The following is a 19,545-nucleotide window of genomic DNA, read 5'->3' as shown; positions in this document are numbered from 1 at the left end:
GCAAAACTGGGCTGAGAAGTGGTAGATGGAGTTCAACCCAGATAAGTGTGAAGTGGTTCATTTTGGTAGATCAAATATGATGGCAGAATATACTATTAATGGTAAGACTCTTGGCAGTGTGGAGGATCAGAGGGATCTTGGGGTCCGAGTCCATAGCAGCTGAGCAGGTTGATTCTGTGGTTAAGAAAGCATATGGGGTATTGGCCTTCATCAATCGTGGAATTTAATTTAGGAGCCAAGAGATAATGTTGCAGCTATTTAAGACCCTGGTCAGACCCCACTTGGAGTACTGTGCTCAGCTCTGGTCGCCTCACTACAGGAAGGCTGTGAAAGCCATAGAAAGGGTGCAGAGGAGATTTACAAGGATGTTACCTGGATTGGGGAGCATGTCTTATGAAAACAGGTTCAATAAATTCGGCCTTTTCTCCTTGGAGTGACGGAGGATGAGAGGTGACCTGATAGAGGTGTATAAGATGATGAAAGGCATTGATCGTGTGGATAGTCAAAGGCTTTTTCCCCAGGGCTGAAATGGTTGCCACAAAAGGACACAGGTTTAAGTGCTGGGGAGTAGGTACAGAGGAGATGTCAGGGGTAGGTTTCTTACTCAGAGAGTGGTGAGTGCGTGGAATGGGCTGCCAGCAATGGTGGTGGAGGTGGATACGATAGGGTCTTTTAAGAGACTTTTGGATAGGTACATGGAGCTTAGAAGAATAGAGGGCTATGGGTAAGCTTAGTAATTTCTAAGGTAAGGACGTGTTTGGCACAATTTTGTGGGCCGAAGGGCCTGCATTGTGCTGTAGGTTTTCTATGCTTCTACGTCACGGTATTGTTTGAAAAAGGATGTAGGCAAAAGGTAGATAACTATAGGCCAGTTAGCTTAACATCTGCACTCAAGAAAATGCAAGAAATAGCAAGATATCTGGACAGAATTCCTCAGTCTTCACTGAGGAAGACATCAGCAATATAACGGACATTCAAAGGCATCAGGGAAGAGAAATATGCGCAGTCACAATTACGACAGAGAAAGTACTCAGGAAGCTGAATAGACTAAGGGTAGATAAATCTCCTGAACCAGATGGAATGCACCCTTGTGTTCTGAAGGAAGAAGCAGTGGAGATTGCGGAGCCATTAGCAATGATCTTTAAAAAGTCGATAGATTCTGGCCTGGTTCCGGAGGACCTGGAGTACCTGGAGGCATATGACAGAACTCAGCATGGTTTCCTTAAAGGAAAATCCTGCCTGACAAACCTATTGCAATTTTTTGAGGAAATTACAAGTAGGCTAGACAAGGGAGATGCAGTGTATGTTGTGTATTTGGATTTTCAGAAGGCCTTTGACAAGGTGCCGCACATGAGGCTGCTAAACAAGATAAGAGCCCATGGAATTACAGGAAAGTTATATACGTGGATAGAGCATTGGTTGATTGGCAGGAAACAGAGAGTAGGAATAAAGGGATCCCATTCTGGTTGGCTGCCGGTTACCAGTGGTGTTCCACAGGGGTCTGTGTCGGGGCCGCTTCTTTTTACGTTGTATATCAACAATTTGGATTATGGAATAGATGGCTTTGTGGCTAAGTTTGCTGATGATACAAAGATAGGTGGAGGGGCCGGTAGTGCTGAGGAAACAGAGAGACTTGGATAGATTGGGGGAATGGGCAAAGAAGTGGCAAATGAATTACAATGTCGGAAAGTGTATGGTCATGCACTTTGGTAGAAGAAATAAACGGGCAGACTATTATTTAAATGGGGAGAGAATTCAGAGTTCTGAGATGCAACGGGACTTGGGAGTCCTCGTGCAGGAAACCCTTAAGGTTAACCTCCAGGTTGAGTCGGTGGTGAAGAAGGCGAATGCAATGTTGGTATTCATTTCTAGAGGAATAGAGTATAGGAGCAGGGATGTGATGTTGAGGCTCTATAAGGCACTGGTAAAACCTCACTTGGAATACTGTGTTGCAGTTTTGGGCTCCTTACTTAAGAAAGGATGTGCTGACATTGGAGAGGGTTCAGAGAAGATTCACTAGAATGATTCCGGGAATGAGAGGGTTAACATATGAGGAACGTTTGACCACTCTTGGACTGTACTCCTTGGAGTTTAGAAGAATGAGGGGGGACCTCATAGAAACATTTCGAATGTTGAAAGGCATGGACAGAGTGGATGTGGCAAAGTTGTTTCCCATGATGGGGGAGTCTAGTACGAGGATTGCAAGGTGCCCATTCAGAACAGAGATGCGAAAAAAAATTTTTAGCCAGAGGGTGGTGAATCTGTGGAATCTGTTGCCACAGGTGGCAGTGGAGGCCAAGTCATTGGGTGTATTTAAGGCAGAGATTGATAGGTATCTGAGTAGTCAGGGCATCAAAGGTTATGGTGAGAAGGCGGTGAGACTAAAGGGGAGATTGGATCAGCTCATGATGAAATGCGGAGCAGACTCGATGGACCGAATGGCCGACTTCTGCTCCTATGTCTTATGGTCTTATGGAATTGATTCCATCAGGAAGATGGAAGAGTTCTTCGGATGATGAAAAGAAAATTAAAAGAGTGCAGAGAAAATTTATAAGGAGCTTGCTGGGACTGGAGGACCTGAGTTATAAGGAAAGATCGAATAGGTTAGGACTTTATTCCTTGGAATGTAAAAGATTGAGGTGAGGTAAACAAAATTATGAGGGGTATAGATAGGGTAAATGCAAGCAGGCTTTTTCCACTGAGGTTGTGTGGGACTGCAACTAGAGGTCATGGATTAAAGGTGAAAGGGAAAAGTTTAAGGGGAACATGAGGGAAACGTCTTCATTTACTTCCTAACAGCGTTGAATGAGATGCCAGTGCAAGTGGTGCATGCAAACACAATTTCAACATTTAAGAGAAGCTTGGATAGGTAGGTGGATGGTAGGGCCATGTTAGGCTATGTTCTCAGTGCAGGTCCATGGGAGTAGCCAGTTTAAATGGTTTAGCACAGACTAGATGGGCCAAAGGGCCTGTTTCTATGCTGTACTTTTCTATGACTCTAGTCCTTATGTTCTTATTTAATGTTCAAGCAGGCTCGACTGGCCGTATGGTCAACTCCTGCTTCTAGTCCTTCAATCTTATCAAACGGCAGAGCAGGCATGAAGGGCCAGATAGCCAACTCCCATTCCTAATCCTTATAATAAGTTAAAGCTTCACATTTGGAGCATTTGGAGAAGTACAGTCTAATCATGGATAGTCAACATGGCTTTGTGAAGGGTAGATCATGCCTCACGAGCCTGATTGAGTTTTTTGAAGAGGTAACAAAAGAAATTGATGAGGGTAGGGCAGTGGATGTGGTCTACATGGACTTTAGCAAGGCATTTGACAAGGACCCTCACGAGAGACTCATCCAGAAAGTCATGAGGCATGGGATAAGTGGAACCTTGGCTGTTTGGATAAAAAATTGGCTTAAAGAAAGAAAGCAGAGTGTAGTTGTGGAAGGAAAGTATTCTGCCTGGAGGTTGGTGACTAGTGGAGTGCTGTAGGGATCTGTCCTGGGACCCCTGCTACTTGTGATTTTTATAAATGACCTGGATGTAGAGGTGGAAGGATGGGTGAGTAAGTTTGCGGATGACACGAAGATTGGAGGAGTTGTGGGTGGAGCTTCAGGTTGTTGAAGGTTACAAGAGGATATGGACAGGCTGCAGAGTTGGGCAGAAAAATGGCAGATGGAGTTCAATCTGGATAAGGGTGAGGTGATGCATTTTGGAAGGACAAATCAGAAGATTGAGTACAGGATTAATGGTCAGTTACTTAAGAGTGTGGATGAACAAAGGGACATTGGGGTTCAAATCCATACATCCCTCAAGTTCGCCGCACAGGTTGATAGGGTAGTTAAGAAGGCCTATGAGATGCTAGGCTTCATTAACAGGGGGACTGATTTCAAGAGTAGAGAGGTCATGTTGCAACTCTACAAATCTCTGGTGAGACCGCACTTAGGAGTATTGTGTTTAATTCTAGCCACCTCATTATAGGAAGGATGTGGAAGCTATGGAGAGGATGCAGAGGAGATTTACCAGGATGTTGCCTGGTTTGGAGAACAAGTCATATGAAGCAAGGTTAGCAGAGCTAGAACTTTTCTCTTTGGAGCATAGAAGAATGAAAGGGGACTTGATAGAGGTCTACAAGATTATGAGAGGCATAGATAGGGTGGATAGTCAGTACCTGTTTCCCAGGGCACCAATAGCAAACACCAGAGGGCATATGTACAAAATTAAGGGAGGGAAGTTTAGGGGAGACATCAGGGGTAAGTTTTTTTTACACAGAGGGTAATGCCTGGAATGACTTGCCAGGGATGGTGGTGGAGGCTAAAACATTAGGGGTATTTAAGAGCCTCTTGGACAGGTACATGGATGAAAGAAAAATAGAGGGTTATGGGGTAGTGTGGGTTTAGTACATTTTTTTAAAGGATTATATTGGTTGGCACAACATGGCGGGCTGAAGGGCCTGTACTGTGCTGGAATGTTCTATGGTTCTATGAGTGATCTTTCCTCAGAACGGTTCCAACTTTAATGATGTCATTGTTTTTAACCCACCTCAGTATCTTTCCCATTCTTCTAACACAAAGTCCACTTGCCTCAACCTTCACAGAATCAGAGTTCACAAGCTATACTGCCATTACCCCTCCACCCCTCTTCCTCCACACTATTTTACAAAATCAGAGTAACACCACTACCCCTCCACCTCTCCCTTCACACTATTTGTTACTCTGAACTGCATAAGGAGCCAATAAGTTGCTGTTATTCGATTGCTTCACTTACCAGGCATGACAAGTCCTTGGATAAACCTCATTTCGAGCCATTACTCCCAGAGGAAGCACAAAGGGCTGCCCTTCTACAGCAGGCTCCCCTGCAGTCGCTCCCTCTGCCTCAGTGTGTCTATTCATCCCCGCAGCATTTGCACCCTGGTCCTTCAGCTCCGGCACACCATTACACACGGGCTGTGAGTCATCCTCACGGTGTTGAGTGTCGGCACACTGCACCTGCTGGTGAATCTCCAGGATGATTCGAGAAAGTTTGTCAAAGTTTTGCAAGTGCTCAATGTCAGGCAAGTGAACTCGACGGTTCATGTCAATGTGCAGAGTCAGCTGTCCAGCAGGAACGTTTGGATCTCCCTACATCCATGTGAACAACAAATTCATTAGTTTCTTTGTTTTCTTCAGAGCCATTACTAATCACACCAAATAGATCATTCCTTAATTTCATCTGCCATTGCACCCAAAAAGCCGCAGTATTCAATCTGTCACACAGACAATTGAGGAAAACCAATCTGAGCACAAACTGCAGAATGAGCACTTAAACATTCAGTACTCCTAATGGAATTCAGACGAATGAGGAGGAAATCTCATTGAAACCATCAAATGTTGAAAGGCTTTGATAGATGTGGAGAGGATGTTCTCTATGGTGGGGGAATTTAAGACCAGGTACACATCCTCTTTGAATTCTTAATTAGTCAAAGCATGAAGGGATATGGAGAAAAGACAGGAGATTGGAGCTGAGAGGGAAAATGGATCATTCTTGAAGAAATGGTGGAGCAGACTCGATGGGCCAAAGGGCCTAATTCTGCTACTATATCTTATGGTCTTATTTCTCCACTAAGCATATAAACGCCTGAAGTAGCAGCAGATCACTTGGCCTTTCTTGATTAGTTAGGGTGTCAAATATCACGAGAGAAGGTAGGAAAATAGGGTTGAGGGTGATAATGAATCAGCCATGACAAAATGACAGAGCAGAATTGATGGGTAGAGTCAAGATGGAGGTCTAAGATGAGACAGAAGAAATTTACAGGGAATGTGAGAAGTAGGTTTTTCCACACAGAAGGCATGGTTATCTGGGATGAGATGCTAGAGGCAGATATGATTCTGTTTAGAAGGTGTTTGGACAAGTCATTGAATAGGAATAGCATAGCTGGATACAGCCTAACAAGGACAAACAGGATTAGGGTTAAGGTTGGCATTAACGAGATAGCTGAAGGGCTTGTTCCTATGCTGAATAATTCTATGTTATCATAGCTATGATGCCAACTCCACATTCCCTTCTGTCCCTGTAGATGAAATCGGTCCACTTCAACAGACATGGGTTAGTATGTCTTAGGACTTGTAAAATGCAACACAGCTCCCCTCCCCCTTTCTTTCTCCCTAGGTCTCCCATCCCATGATCCTTTCCCTGCTCCAGCTCTGTATCCCTTTTGCCAATCACCTTTCCGGTTCTCAGCTTCACCCCACCCCCTCCGGTCTTCTCCTATCATTTTGCATTTCCCCCTCCCCCTCCTACTTTCAAATCTCTTACTATCTTTCCTTTCAGTTAGTCCTCACGAAGGGTCTCAGCCCGAAACGTCGACAGTGCTTCTCCCTATAGATGCTGCCTGGCCTGCTGCGTTACACCAGCATTTTGTGTGTGTTGCTTGAATTTCCAGCATCTGCAGATTTCCTCGTGACAGCTCATGATGTTGTCTTATATCGTATTGTAGTGATGTGCTACACACAGAGCGAGAGACAACGACACGCAGTCGGTAAGTCATTTCAAGACTAGTTTATTCAAACTTAGCGGTGCTGGCATTTAATCCCTAGCGCCCGCCCTCTCTGGACGGAAATGACGTCAGAGGTTCATTACCAAAGTCTCTCCCTGCGCGCTGGCTATTTGTGAGCCGGTTCGCATGCGCAGTAAGTGGTTCGCTACATAACCCCCCCCCCGCAGAACCGGCGATACACCCCCCAATGTCCACAGTCTGGATCAGCCTCTGTTTGGGAGGTCTGCCTCTGCGCCGCGGTGCCTGAACCTCCACCGGTTGCGCCAAGTCCACATGGGCTGGTTTGAGTCGGTCCACTGTGAAAACCTCCTCTTCCCCCCAATGTCCAGAATGTACGTGGACCTGTTGTTGTTGATCACCCTGAACGGCCCCTCGTACAGCCGCTGTAGCGGTGCCTGCTGTCCGCCCCTTCGCACAAACACAAACTTACAGTTTTGCAGGTCTTTGGGTACATGGGTGAGGGTCCGTCCGTGCTGTGAAGTTGGTACGGGGGCCAGGTTGCCGAGCCTTTCGCGTAGCCTGTCCAGGACTGCTGCGGGTTCTTCCTCTTGCCCCTTTCGGGCTGGTATGAACTCTCCTGGGACGGCCGGGGCATGCTGTACACCAATTCGGCCGACAAGGCGTGCAGATCCTCTTTGGGCGCTGTGCGAATTCCAAGCAGGACCCAGGGAAGCTCGTCCACCCAGTTAGGTCCTTTCAGTCGGGCCATGAGAGCCGACTTCAAGTGACGGTGGAAGCGTTCCACTAGTCCGTTCGACTGTGGGTGGTAGGCAGTTGTGTGGTGTACCCGCGTACCCAACAGGCTGGCCACAGCCAACCACAGGCTGGAGGTGAACTGGGGGCCTCTGTCGGAGGTAATGTGGGCCAGTACCCCGAAGCGTGCTACCCAGGTTGCAATCAGTGCACGGGCGCAGGAATCGGCAGATGTGTCGGTGAGCGAGACCGCCTCTGGCCACCTCGTGAACTAGTCTACCATAGTTAGGAGGTACCGCGCTCCTCGGGACACTGGCAGGGGGCGCACGATATCCACATGAATGTGGTCGAACCTCTGGTGGGTGGGTTCGAACTGCTGAGGCGGGGCTTTAGTCTGCCGCTGCACCTTGGCTGTTTGGCACTGCGCGCACGTTCTGGCCCATTCACTGACCTGCTTGCGAAGTCCGTGCCACGCGAACTTGCTGGAGACCAGCCAGACGGTTGTCCTAATAGATGGGTGAGCCAAACCGTGTATGGAGTCGAAAACTCTCCGCCTCCAGGCTGCCGGGATGATGGGGTGAGGTTGGCCGGTAGCCACGTCGCACAGGAGGGTCCTCTCACCTGGGCCTACAAGAAAGTCTTGCAGCTGCAAACCCGAGACTGCGGTCCTGTAGCTGGGCATCTCGTCGTCTGCCTGCTGCGCCTCCACCAGTGCTGCACAGTCCACCCCCAGAGACAGGGCCTGGATAGCTGGTCTGGAAAGTGCGTCCGCCACAACGTTGTCCTTTCCCGAGACATGCTGGATGTCCGTTGTGTACTCTGAGATGTAGAACAGATATCGCTGCTGATGAGCCGACCAGGGATCGGACACCTTCGTGAACGCGAAGGTCAACGGTTTGTGGTCCGTGAACGTGGTGAACAGCCTGCCTTCCAAGAAGTACCTGAAATGCCGGATTGCCAGGTACAGTGCCAACAGCTCCTGGTCGAAAGCACTGTACTTGAGTTTGGGTGGTTGAAGGTGCTTGCTGAAGAACGCTAGGGGTTGCCAGCGCCCCTCGATGAGCTGCTCCAGCACCCCACCGACTGCTGTGTCGAATGCGTCCATCGTGAGGGCGGTCAGAACGTCCGTTCTGGGGTGCACCAGCATCGCGGTATCTGCCAAGGCTTCCTTGGCTTTAACGAAAGCGGCCACGGCCTCCTCATCCCAAGTAATGTTCTTGCCTTTACCCGACATCAGGGTGTACAAAGGGCGCATGATACGGGCTGCTGAGGGGAGGAAACGGTGGTAGAAGTTCACCATACCAACGAACTCCTGCAGGCCTTTGACCGTGTTGAGCCGGGCAAAGTGGCGGATCGCGTCTACCTTGGTGGGCAGAGGTGTTGCCCCATCTTTGGTAATCCTGTGGCCCAGGAAGTCAATAGTATCGAGACCGAACTGGCATTTGGCCGGGTTGATCGTGAGGCCGAAATCACTCAGGTGGGAGTAGAGCTGGCAGAGGTGGGACAGATGCTCCTGACGACTACTGCTGGCTATAAAGACGTCGTCCAAATAGATGAACGCAAAGTTCAGGTCGCGTCCCACCGCATCCATTAGCTGCTGGAACATCTGTGCGGCATTCTTCAGGCCGAATGGCATTCGGAGGAACTCAAACAGGCTGAACTGGGTGATGAGTGCTGTTTTGGAGATGTCTTCAGGGTGCACCGGGATTTGATGGTATCCCTGGACGAGGTCTACTTTGGAAAAGATTCTTGCCCCGTGCAGGTTTGCTGCAAAGTCCTGTATGTGCGGCACAGGGTAGCGGTCTGGAGTTGTAGCCTCGTTCAGTCTGCGGTAGTCGCCGCATGGTCTCCAACCCCCGGCTGCTTTGTGCACCATGTGCAAGGGGGAGGCCCATGGGCTGTCGGACCTGCATACGATCCCCAATTCCTCCATCCTCTTGAACTCCTCTGCCAGGTGGAGCTTTTCCGGGGGAAGCCTTTGTGTGTGGGCGTGGAGGGGTGGTCCCTGGGTCGGGATGTGGTGCTGTACCCCGTGTCTGGGCATGGCTGCCGTCAACTGCGGTGCCAGAATCGATGGAAAGTCCGCCAGGATTCTGGTAAATTCGTTGCCCGACAGCGTGATGGAGTCCAGGTGTGGGGCCGGCAACTTGGCTTCACTCAGGGAGAACGTCTGTAAAGTCTCAGCGTGTACCAATCTTTTCCCTTGCAAGTTGACCAGCAGGCTGTGAGCTCGCAAGAAGTCCGCCCCCAGGAGTGGTTGGGCCACCGCGGCCAGTGTGAAGTCCCATGTGAACCGGCTGGCGCCGAACTGCAGCTGCACTGTGCGGGTGCTGTAGGTCCGTATCGTGCTGCCGTTTGCGGCCCTCAGGGTGGGTCCTGGCTTCCTGTTGCGGGTGTCGTACCCTGTTGGGGGCAAGACACTGATCTCCGCTCCGGTGTCAACCAAGAAGCGGCGTCCCGACTGTTTGCCCCAAACATACAAGAGGCTGTCCTGGTGGCCAGCTGCCATAGTCATTAGTGGCAGCTGACCCTGGCCCTTGCAGGGCAGGCAACAACGGTGGGCTTTTGTGCCCCACCGCTGGTGGAAGAAACACCACTGTTCACTGTCCTCCTCACTCCTGCCTCTGTGTTTTGTGCGCCCCCCTGCCGGGCCTGGTCTGGTCCGCTGTTGGGCGCGTGGCCTGGTAATCTGACCGACGGATGCCACGCTCTCCCTCTTGGCTTTCCACAGAACGTATGCCTGGGCCGCCACCTTCTGGGGGTCGCTGAAATCTGCATCGGCCAGCAGCAGATGTATGTCCTCGGGCAGCTGCTCTAGGAACGCTTGCTCGAACATGAGGCAGGGCTTGTGTCCGTCAGCCAGGGCCAGCATCTCTATCATCAATGCTGACAGCAGCCTGTCTCCCAAACCATCCAGGTGAAGCAGGCGAGCACCCCGCTCACGCCGTGAGAGGCCAAAGGTCTCAATGAGCAGCGCTTTGAATGCTTCATATTTGCCTTCTTCTGGGGGAGACTGTATGAAATCCGCAACCTGGGCGGCCGTCTCCTGGTCAAGGGCACTCACCACGTGGTAGTAACACGTGAAATCAGAAGAGATCTGCCAAATCTGGAACTGGGCTTCTGCTCGGCTAAACCACACGCATGGTCGCAGCGTCCAGATAGTCGGCAATTTTAGCGAAACTGTGTGAACAGATGATGAGTCGGTCATCTTAGGTTCAAATCCTGTTTGGTCTGTCGGGGTCACCAATGTAGCGATGTGCTACACACAGAGCAAGAGACAACGACACGCAGTCGGTAAGTTGTTTCGAGACTAGTTTATTCAAACTTTGCGACGCTGGCATTTAATCCCTATCGCCCGCCCTCTCCGGCCGGAAATGACATCAGAGGTGCATTACCAAAGTCTCTCCCCGCGCGCCGGCTATTTGTGAGCCGGTTCGCGTGCGCAGAAAGTGGGTCGCCACAATTTCCCTTAAATCTAAAGCAAAGCATGACATTTACTACTGTGGGTGGCACATCTGGTAGAACTGGTACCGCGCAGTGCCAATTATCCAGTTTTCAACCTTGACCTTTGCTCTGTGCGTGACCTTCACATGTTCACCCCGTGGCTGTGTGAGCTTCCACTACATGCACCTATTTCTCCCACACCCCAAACCTGGCCATCAGAAATTGCTTGGGGTGTGGGTGAGGGGTAGAATCGGGGCAAGATGCTGGGAGCATGGGGAAAATAAAATGGGGTTACTGCAAATAGGCAGCTGATGGCTGGTATAGATTTGACGGGTTGAAGAGCATGCTTCTGGTATTGCCATCAACATGGCACTGCACCCTGGGCACTTTACTGAGATCTCCCAATGATGGACAAACTGTCACAACAACTTGTGAATGTTTGGCCTTTACACTGAGGAGTAAAAGGCTATACCAATGGTTTAAGTGGCACTCTACACTTTGCACACTGTTTCAACAGCAGTGAATTCCAGCAGCCAGCATCCCCACTCACTCTACACAACTGTTTCTAGATGACTGAACTTACAGTAATCTTTGTCACTTTAATGTGGGTTCCATGAAAACTCAACATAACAATCTCCAGGCCATGACTCCCATAGGTTCCTTTGAAGAGGCCTGGTGGTATCAGATCCTCGGGACTGGAGGGTGGGAGGTAGATCCTACGATATGTCAGACAGTTACTGAAACACAAAGGCAAACACCGGAGATGAAAGTGCAGCCATTGTCTGTTTAAAGCCAAATAGATATAAACACCACAGCGAAGACAGAAACAGCTCAACTGGTTCACATCAACTAAGATGCCCATTGAAGCTAGTCCCATTTGCCAGTGTTTGACAAATAACTTCTAAAACCTTCCTATCCTCGTACCTGTCCAATTGTTTATAAGTCAACCAACTACAAAAAAGAGGCAAGGTGCTCTACTGACATTTAATATAATCACAACTGCTCTGTCCCAAGGCCCCAACACTTTGTGACAGTTTCCCATAGCCCACAACTCCAGCTTTCAAAAACTGATCTTCTCGCGTTTCATTAAGATCACCCCTCATTTTGATCTCTAAAGAACAGGACCCAGCTTCTTCAGCTATTTATAAGACTACTTCTTATCCCAGTAACTACTTCAATGAATCGCTTCTGGACTACCTTCAATCTAGTATAACTACTTCCTTGAAGAAGTGGACTAAAACTTGACAGGGTGCAGACTCACCAAGTTTAACAACACTTCTCTAGTTTAGAGCGCCAACCTTCTTGCAATAAAAGGCCAACATGCCATTTACATTCCTAACCAGCAGCGGAACATGCCTGCTAACTTGTAATTTAAGCACATAACCACTTTGTACATCACTCATTTCCAGTCTCCCTACATTTAAACAATATTCTCCTCTCAAATTATACAGCAAGTTCTCACACATCCCATGTTAAACTATTTGCTCACTGACTGGATCTACCCAAATCCTGCAGAACCCTATATCCTCCCTGCCCCATGCCTTCCCATCTATTTTCCCAGATATTATCAAATTTGGACACCTTACCCTTCTGTTTTTCCTCCTCCAAGTCATTGATATAATTGAGGACCAAGAACTGAATCTTAAGAGTTCTCCGTTGTTACAATCTTCCAGTCTGAAGAAGACCTGTTCTAGCATCTTCAATCCACAATAACTCAATTCTTCAATCTCTAATCCTATGTACCAGATTTTCATGCAGCACCTTATCAAATGTATTCTAGTTCATCGTTTTAGAACATTTCAGTGGCCAATATTGGTACTATCTGCCAAGGTGCAAGCAAAGAGTTTTTATTGAACAATTGACCAAACAGAGAGAGATGGCTCAGGGCTCATAGCCATGCTCCTCAGACCACCCTCAGCAAAGAGAAAAAAAAGGCAACACATGCTCAAATTACACCAATCACCAGGAAATTTACACTCAATACCAAATATGGGTTCACTCCTAGTCAATGCCTTCCTAATTCCATTCCTCAGTTGCATCTTTCACCATATTTAGCCACTCATACAGGGTATATCCAAGCCGCACTGGCAGGACCTGAAATTTGTACCTCTGATGATCATCAGCACACACACTCTAGAGGTTGGGTGGCCCAAACGTCTGCTCAGCCAGGCCAGCTGTTTGCCCTGAGATGTGCTGGCCTGTTATAGCAGTGCAGCACATCTCAGGCCAAACAGCTGGACTGGCTGAAACAGTCCAGCTGTTTGCCCTGGGAAGCACTTACCAAAGTAACAGTCCAGCTTTTAGCCCTGGGATGTGCTCTACCTATGTAACAGTCCAGCTGTTTGCCCTAGCATGTGCTCTACTGCTGTAACTGGCCAGCTGTTTGCCCTGGGATGTTCTACTGATTAGTTACAGTCCACTGGGTTCTGTATTTCACTTCTTTACTTTTCGTCAACTCTTCTCTTTATATCAATAGACAACAGACAGTAGATGCAGTAGGCCATTCAGCCCTTCTAGCCAGCACCGCCATTCACTGTGATCATGGCTGATCATACACAATCAGTATCTCGTTCCTGCCCTCTCCCCATATCCCTTGACCCCGCTATCCTCGTGGAACTCAAGCAAATTTTACAAACATTTTGAAAAACTAAATTTGCTTGTTTTGATTGTGTTAAGCATCTCCAAATTACTTCGATTATAAGTTCTAGCATCTTGCCAACAGACGAGATGCTGATGTGCCCATTAGTTCTTATTTTCACTTCCCGGTCAGCACCAAGAAACGAGCCAACCCCCAGCACTTAATATTAACTTTCGGTCCCTCAATGACCCAGGTACCTGCCTTTCTCCCCAGCATCCCCTTCCTCTGCCATATCACAGCCCCTCCCCATTTCTCACTCCTTCCTCAGCTGGTGACTCAGTGGAAGTAGGGCAGATCTTTGCATACTCTTGCAATCATGCTAGGCATTCTAGAGTTCTCCCTGGACCGAAACTCACTCGTACTGACTGGTGTAGATAAATTTCATCAAGATCAGCTCCTGCATATGCTCATGAAAAATATCCTCCAGGGTCCGACCCCACTCCTCTGCCAACCAGGTCCGGAATTCCTGAGAGAAGAACACAATTTAACCAAAGAAATCCTGAGATGTACATGATCCATCCAAAGACAACCTACTCTCTGTAGGAAAGATGTTACCAATCTGGTCATCATGGACCAAAGAAGCTGCTCTGAAGTATTGCCACACCTGTATGACGCTGCAAGCGGAGGAGAGAAACAATGGACTCAGTGAAGTCAGAGACAGCGCAAACGGCCAACATCTGGGGAGAGGAGATTTGAAGGTGCAGAAGATCATGACAAGTATAGAGAATTATGAGGGAGATGCACAGGATTTGTCCCATGGGGTTGAGGGTAAACAAGACAAGAGTTGCAGGGAAATGAGAACCAGAGTGCCAGAACAGTTAATGGAGAGGTGGTGGAGGCATATGTTAGTAAGACCTCAGATAAAGCTAGGAATCAAAAGGTTGAGCATGGTGTGACTAGTGTCCTGAGCTGCGTATATATCAATACAAGTATCGTAGGAAAGGTGGATAATAGTGTTGAAGATGAGGTAGCTGGTTTACAAACAGAGGCAATGTGCAGTGAAGAGATGCTGTTCATAGGGCAGTCAACAGGATGAGTTGCAACGTAAAAGGTGGACGAAATCGAAATGGGTGAATACAGGAGAGAAGGTGTTGTATCTGAATATGTGCAGTACATGGAATAAGGCAGATGAACTTGTAGCACAGTTACGGATTGGCATGTATGATTTTGTAGGCATCACTGAATCACGGCATGTAGAAGATTATAGCTGAGAGCTTAATGTCCAAGGTTACACATTGTATCAAAAGGACAGTAAGGAAGGCAGAGGGGGCGGCATTGCTCTGTTGGTAAAAAATTAAATCAAATCATTAGAAAAAGGTGACATGGGGTCAGAGGTGTTGAATCATTGTGAATAGAGCTAAGGAATCAAGGGAAAAAAGACCCTGATGGGAGTTGTATACACACTCCCAAACAGTACTAAGGATGTGCCCTACAAATTACACAAGAGATAGAAAATGCATGCCAAAAGGGTAATGTTACAATAGTCATGGGGACTTCAATATGCAGGTAGATTGGGAAAATCAGGTTGATGCTGGATTCCAAGAGGGGTAGTTTCTAGAATGCCTACAAGGTGGCTTTTGGGAGCAGCTCATTGTTGAGCCCATTAGGGAACTGGTTGAGAATCTGAAGAGAAACATCTGTGCAGTGAAGGAGGAGTCGGAGTGCTCCAATATAGACCATAAGGCATCAGAGCAGAATTCAGCCCCAGTCTGCTCCGCCATTTCACCATGGCTGATCCATTTCCCTTTCAGCCCCATTCTTCCACCTTCTCCTTGTAACCTTACATGCCCTGACTTACTGGGAATCTATCAACCTACATTTTAAATATACCTAATGACCTGGCCTCCACAGTTGCCTATGGCAACAAATTCCAGATTTACCACCCTCTGGCTAAAGGAATTCCTCATCATTCTAAATGGACGTTCCTCTATTTTAAGGTTGTGCACTCTGGTCCTTGACTCCACCACTATTAGGAAACAGCCTCTCCAAATCCACTCCAACTAGGCCTTTCAACATTCAATAGGTTTCAATTAGATCACTCCCCCCTCTTTTCCATTCTTTTAAGTTTCAGTGACTTGAGGCCCTGAGCCATCAATTGCTGCTCATACAAGCCTTTCAGTCCCAGAATCATCTTCATGAAACTCCTCTGAACCCTCTCCAATGTCAGTGCAACTGTTCTTTTTTAAGGGGCCCAAAAGTGCTCATAATACTCCGAGTGAGGACTCACCAGTGCTTTATAAAGCCTCAACATTACATCTTTGTTATATTCTACCCCTCTCAAAATGAATGCTAATGTTGCATTTGCTTTCCACAACACTAACTCAAGCTGCAAGTTAATCTTTAGGGAATCCTGCATGCGGACTCCCAAATTCATTTACTCCTCAGATTTTTGAATTTTCTCACCCATTAGAAAATAGTCTGTGCTTTTGTTCCTTCCACCAATGTACACTTCCCGACACTGTATTCAATCTGCCAGTTCTTTGTCCATTCTCCAAATCTGTTTGTCCTTCTGCAGCCTACTTGCTTCCTCAACACTACCTGCCCCTGCTTATCTTTGTATCATCTGCAAACTTGGCCACAAAGCCATCAATTCTATCATTCAAATCATTGACAAGCAACCTAAAAACAAGCAATCCTAACACTGAACCATACAGCCAATAAAAAAGGTTCCATTTATACCCACACTGCCACCTGCCAATCAGCCAATGCTCTATCCATGCTCCTATCTTTCTTGCAATACCTTAGGCTCTCATCTTGTTAAGCAACGTCATGCGCGATGTTGCGCGAGCAACATCAACTGATTCTCTTTAGTCTATCTTGCTTGTTATTTCCTCAAAGAATGCCAACAGATTTGTCTGTTAAGATTTTCCCTTAAACCATACTGACTTTGGCCTATTTTATCACATGCGTCCAAGTACCCCGAAACCACATCCTTAGCAATCGATTTTAACATCTTTCCAACCACTGAGGTCAAACTAACTGGCCTATAATTTTCTTTCTTCTGTCTCCCTCCCTTCTTGAAGAGTGGAGTAACATTTGCAGTTTTCCAGTCACCAGAACCATGCCAGATTCTCCTGATTTTTAAAGGTCACTACTAATACCTCCACAATCTTCCACAGCTATTTCTTTCAGAACCTTATGGTGTAGTCCATTCTGTCCAGGTGACTTATCCACCTTCAGGCCTTTCAATTTCCCAGGCACTTTCTCCCTAGTAATAGAAATAGCACTCACTTCTCTCTGACACTCAAACTTCTGGCATACTGCTCGTGTCTTCCACGAAGACTGATGCAAGCTAACAGTATGCCAGGTGTTAAAGGGTGTGAGGGAAGAGAAGTGGGTGCAGTTATTATTACAAGGGAGAGGTGCTCAAAAAGCTGAAAGACCTATGGGTACACAAGTCACCCGGATCAGATAAACTGCACCCTATGGTTCTTTCTGAAAGAAGCAGTGGCAGAGATTGTGGAGGCATTAGTAATGATATTTCAAAAATCATGGGACTCTGGTATGGTGCCAGAGGATTGGACAATTGCAAATGTCACTCTGCTCTTTAAGAAAGGAGGAAGGCAGTAGAAAGGAAATTATAGACCAGTTAGCCTGACCTCAGTGGTTGGAAAGGTGTTGGAGTCAACTGTTAAGGATAAGGTTATGGAGTACTTGGAGGCACAGGACAAGATAAGACAAAGTCAGCCACCACTTCATCTTGCCTGACGAACCTGCTGGAATTCTTTGAGCAGATTACATGTAGGATAGATAAAGGGGATGCAGTGGATGTTGTATATTTGCACTTTCAGAAGGCCTTTGACAGGGTGCCACACTTGAGGCTGCTTATCAAGTTAAGAGCCCATGGTATTATAGAAAAGTTACTAGCATGGTTAGAGCATTGGCTGATTGGTAGGAAGCAGCAAATGGGAATAAAAGGATCCTTTTCTGGTTGGCTGCTAGTGAGTAGTGATGTTCCGCAGGGGTCAGTGTTGGGACCACTTCTTTAAATGCTGTATATCAATGATTTAGATGATGGGAGTAGATGACTTTGTTACCAAGTTTGCAGATGATGCAGGTAGTGTTAAGGGAACAGGTAGGCTGCAGAAGGACTTAGATTAGGAGAAAGGGCAAGAGAGCGGCAAATGGAATACAGTGTTGGAAAGTGCACGGTCATGCACTTTGGTAGTAGAAATAAATGTGCAGAGTATTTTCTTATATAGACATCCTTTAGTCTCGTGAGACCATGGATTTGCGCCTTGGAAGGTTTCCAGGGTGCAGGCCTGGGCAGGGTTGCATGGGAGACCAGCAGTTGCCCAAGCTGCAAGTCTTCCCCTCTCCACGCCACCGATGTTGTCCAAGGGAAGGACACTAGGACCCAAGCAGCTTGGCACCGGTGTCGTCACAGAGCAATGTGTTGTTGTGCCTTGCTCAAGGACATAACACACTGCCTCAGCTGAGGCTTGAACCAGTGACCTACAGATCACTAGACCGGTGCCTTATCCGCTAGGCCACACGCCAACAAGAGTATTTTCTTAATAGGGAGAAAATCCAAAAATCTAAAATGCAAAGGAACTTGGCAGTTCTTGTGCAAAACACCCTCAAGGTTAACTTGCAGGTTGAGTTGGTGGTGAGGAATGCAAATTCAATGTTAGCATTCATTTCAAGAGGTCTAGAATACAAGAGCAAGGATATGATACTGAGGCTTTATAAGGCCCTGGTGAGGATTCACCTTGAGTATTTTTAATAGTTTTAGACTCATCTGAGGAAAGAATTGCTGGAATTGGAGAGGATTCAGAGGAAGTTCTCTTGGGATCCAGTACCAACCAGATTTTCCCAATCTACCTGCATATTGAAATAGCCGATGATTATCATAACATTACCCTTTTGATAATGCATTTTCTATCTCGCATTGTAATTTGCAACCCACATCTGTTTGGAGGCCTTTTGCATTTCCTAACTTCTACATCTTCAGATCTCATGTCACCTTTCAAAGGATTTTATTTTATTTTTTTAAAACCAAAAGAGCACCCCAAACCTTCTGTTTACTTGCCTGTCCTTTCAATTCAAGGTGTATCCTTGGATGTTAAGCTCCCAACTATAATAATGATTCAGCCATGACTCAGATGTTCAGTGTCATACCTGCCAACCTCTAACTGCACTACAATATCTTATTCCATATACTGCATACATTTAATATCTTTAGTCCTATATTCATCACCCTTTTTGATTTTGTCACTTTTACATTGCAACTCATCCCACTGACTGCAATTCTGCCCATGCACCTGCCTGTCCTTCCTGTCAGTCTCACTACACACTGCCTCTGCTTATATACCAACTGCCCTGTCCTCAGCCCCATCATTCTGGTTCCCATCTCCCTAACAAATTACTTTAAATCCTCTCCTACAGCTCTAGCAAACCTGTATATTGGTTCCACCTTGGGTTCAGGTGTAGCCCATTCCTTCTGTACTGGTCCTAGCTTCCCCAGAAGAAATCCCAATGATCCAGAAATCTGAAACCCTGTCTCCTGCATCATTTCTTCAGCCATGCCTTCATCTGCCAAATCATCCTATTCTTAGCCACATCTGCATGTGGCACAGGCAGCAATCCAGAGATTACTAGCTTGGAGGTCCTGCTTTTCAGCTTTCTGCCTAATTCCCCATATTCTGTATTCAGGACCTTCTCACTTTTCCTACTCAATTCTGGTCGCCTCACTACAGGAAGGATGTGGAAACCATAGAAAGGGTGCAGAGGAGATTTACAAGGATGTTGCCTAGATTGTGGAGCCTGCCTTATGAGAACAGGTTGAGTGAACTCGGCCTTTGAAGGATGAGAAGTGACCCTGATGGAGGTGTATAAGATAATGAGAGGCACTGATCATGTGGATGAGTCAGAGGCTTTTCCCCAGGGCTGAAATGGCTAGCACGAGAGGGCATAGTTTTAAGGTGCTTGGAAGGAGGTACAGAGATGTCAGGGGTAAATTTTTTTTACACAGAGAGTGGTGAGTGTGTGGAATGGGCTGCAGGTAGCCGTGGTGGAGGTGGAAACAATAGGGTCTTTTAAGAGATTCCTGGATGGCTACATGGAGCTTAGAAAAATAGAGGGCTATGGGTAAAGCCTAGGTAGTTCTAAGGTAGGGACGTGTTCAGCACAGCTTTGTGAGCCGAAGGGCCTGTATAGTGCTGTAGGTTTTCTATGTTTCTACCTATGTCATTGGTGCCAACAGGCATCAAGATTTCTGGCTGTTCACCCTCACCCATGCC

At 47.2% G+C, this 19,545-nt stretch overlaps 1 protein-coding gene across 4 annotated transcripts in view; it reads right to left on the bottom strand.

Annotated features, from left to right (window-relative positions):
- Window positions 1–19,545, bottom strand: part of fbxo31 (F-box protein 31) — a 36,440-nt gene that overhangs the window by 2,976 nt on the left and 13,919 nt on the right. For 3 of the 4 annotated variants that reach the window (XM_073070535.1, XM_073070536.1, XM_073070539.1), the window contains 3 exons: window positions 13,660–13,769; window positions 11,249–11,402; window positions 4,761–5,113 (listed from right to left, as the gene is read on the bottom strand). In XM_073070535.1, coding sequence (XP_072926636.1) covers window positions 4,761–5,113; window positions 11,249–11,402; window positions 13,660–13,769 — 617 coding nt within the window. The remainder of the gene's footprint in view (window positions 1–4,760; window positions 5,114–11,248; window positions 11,403–13,659; window positions 13,770–19,545) is intronic. The other variant, XM_073070537.1, reaches the window with a different exon arrangement.

Source organism: Hemitrygon akajei, chromosome 17, assembly GCF_048418815.1.
Source record: "Hemitrygon akajei chromosome 17, sHemAka1.3, whole genome shotgun sequence".
NCBI lineage: Eukaryota > Metazoa > Chordata > Chondrichthyes > Myliobatiformes > Dasyatidae > Hemitrygon > Hemitrygon akajei.
This window is presented reverse-complemented; position numbering and strand designations above follow the sequence as displayed.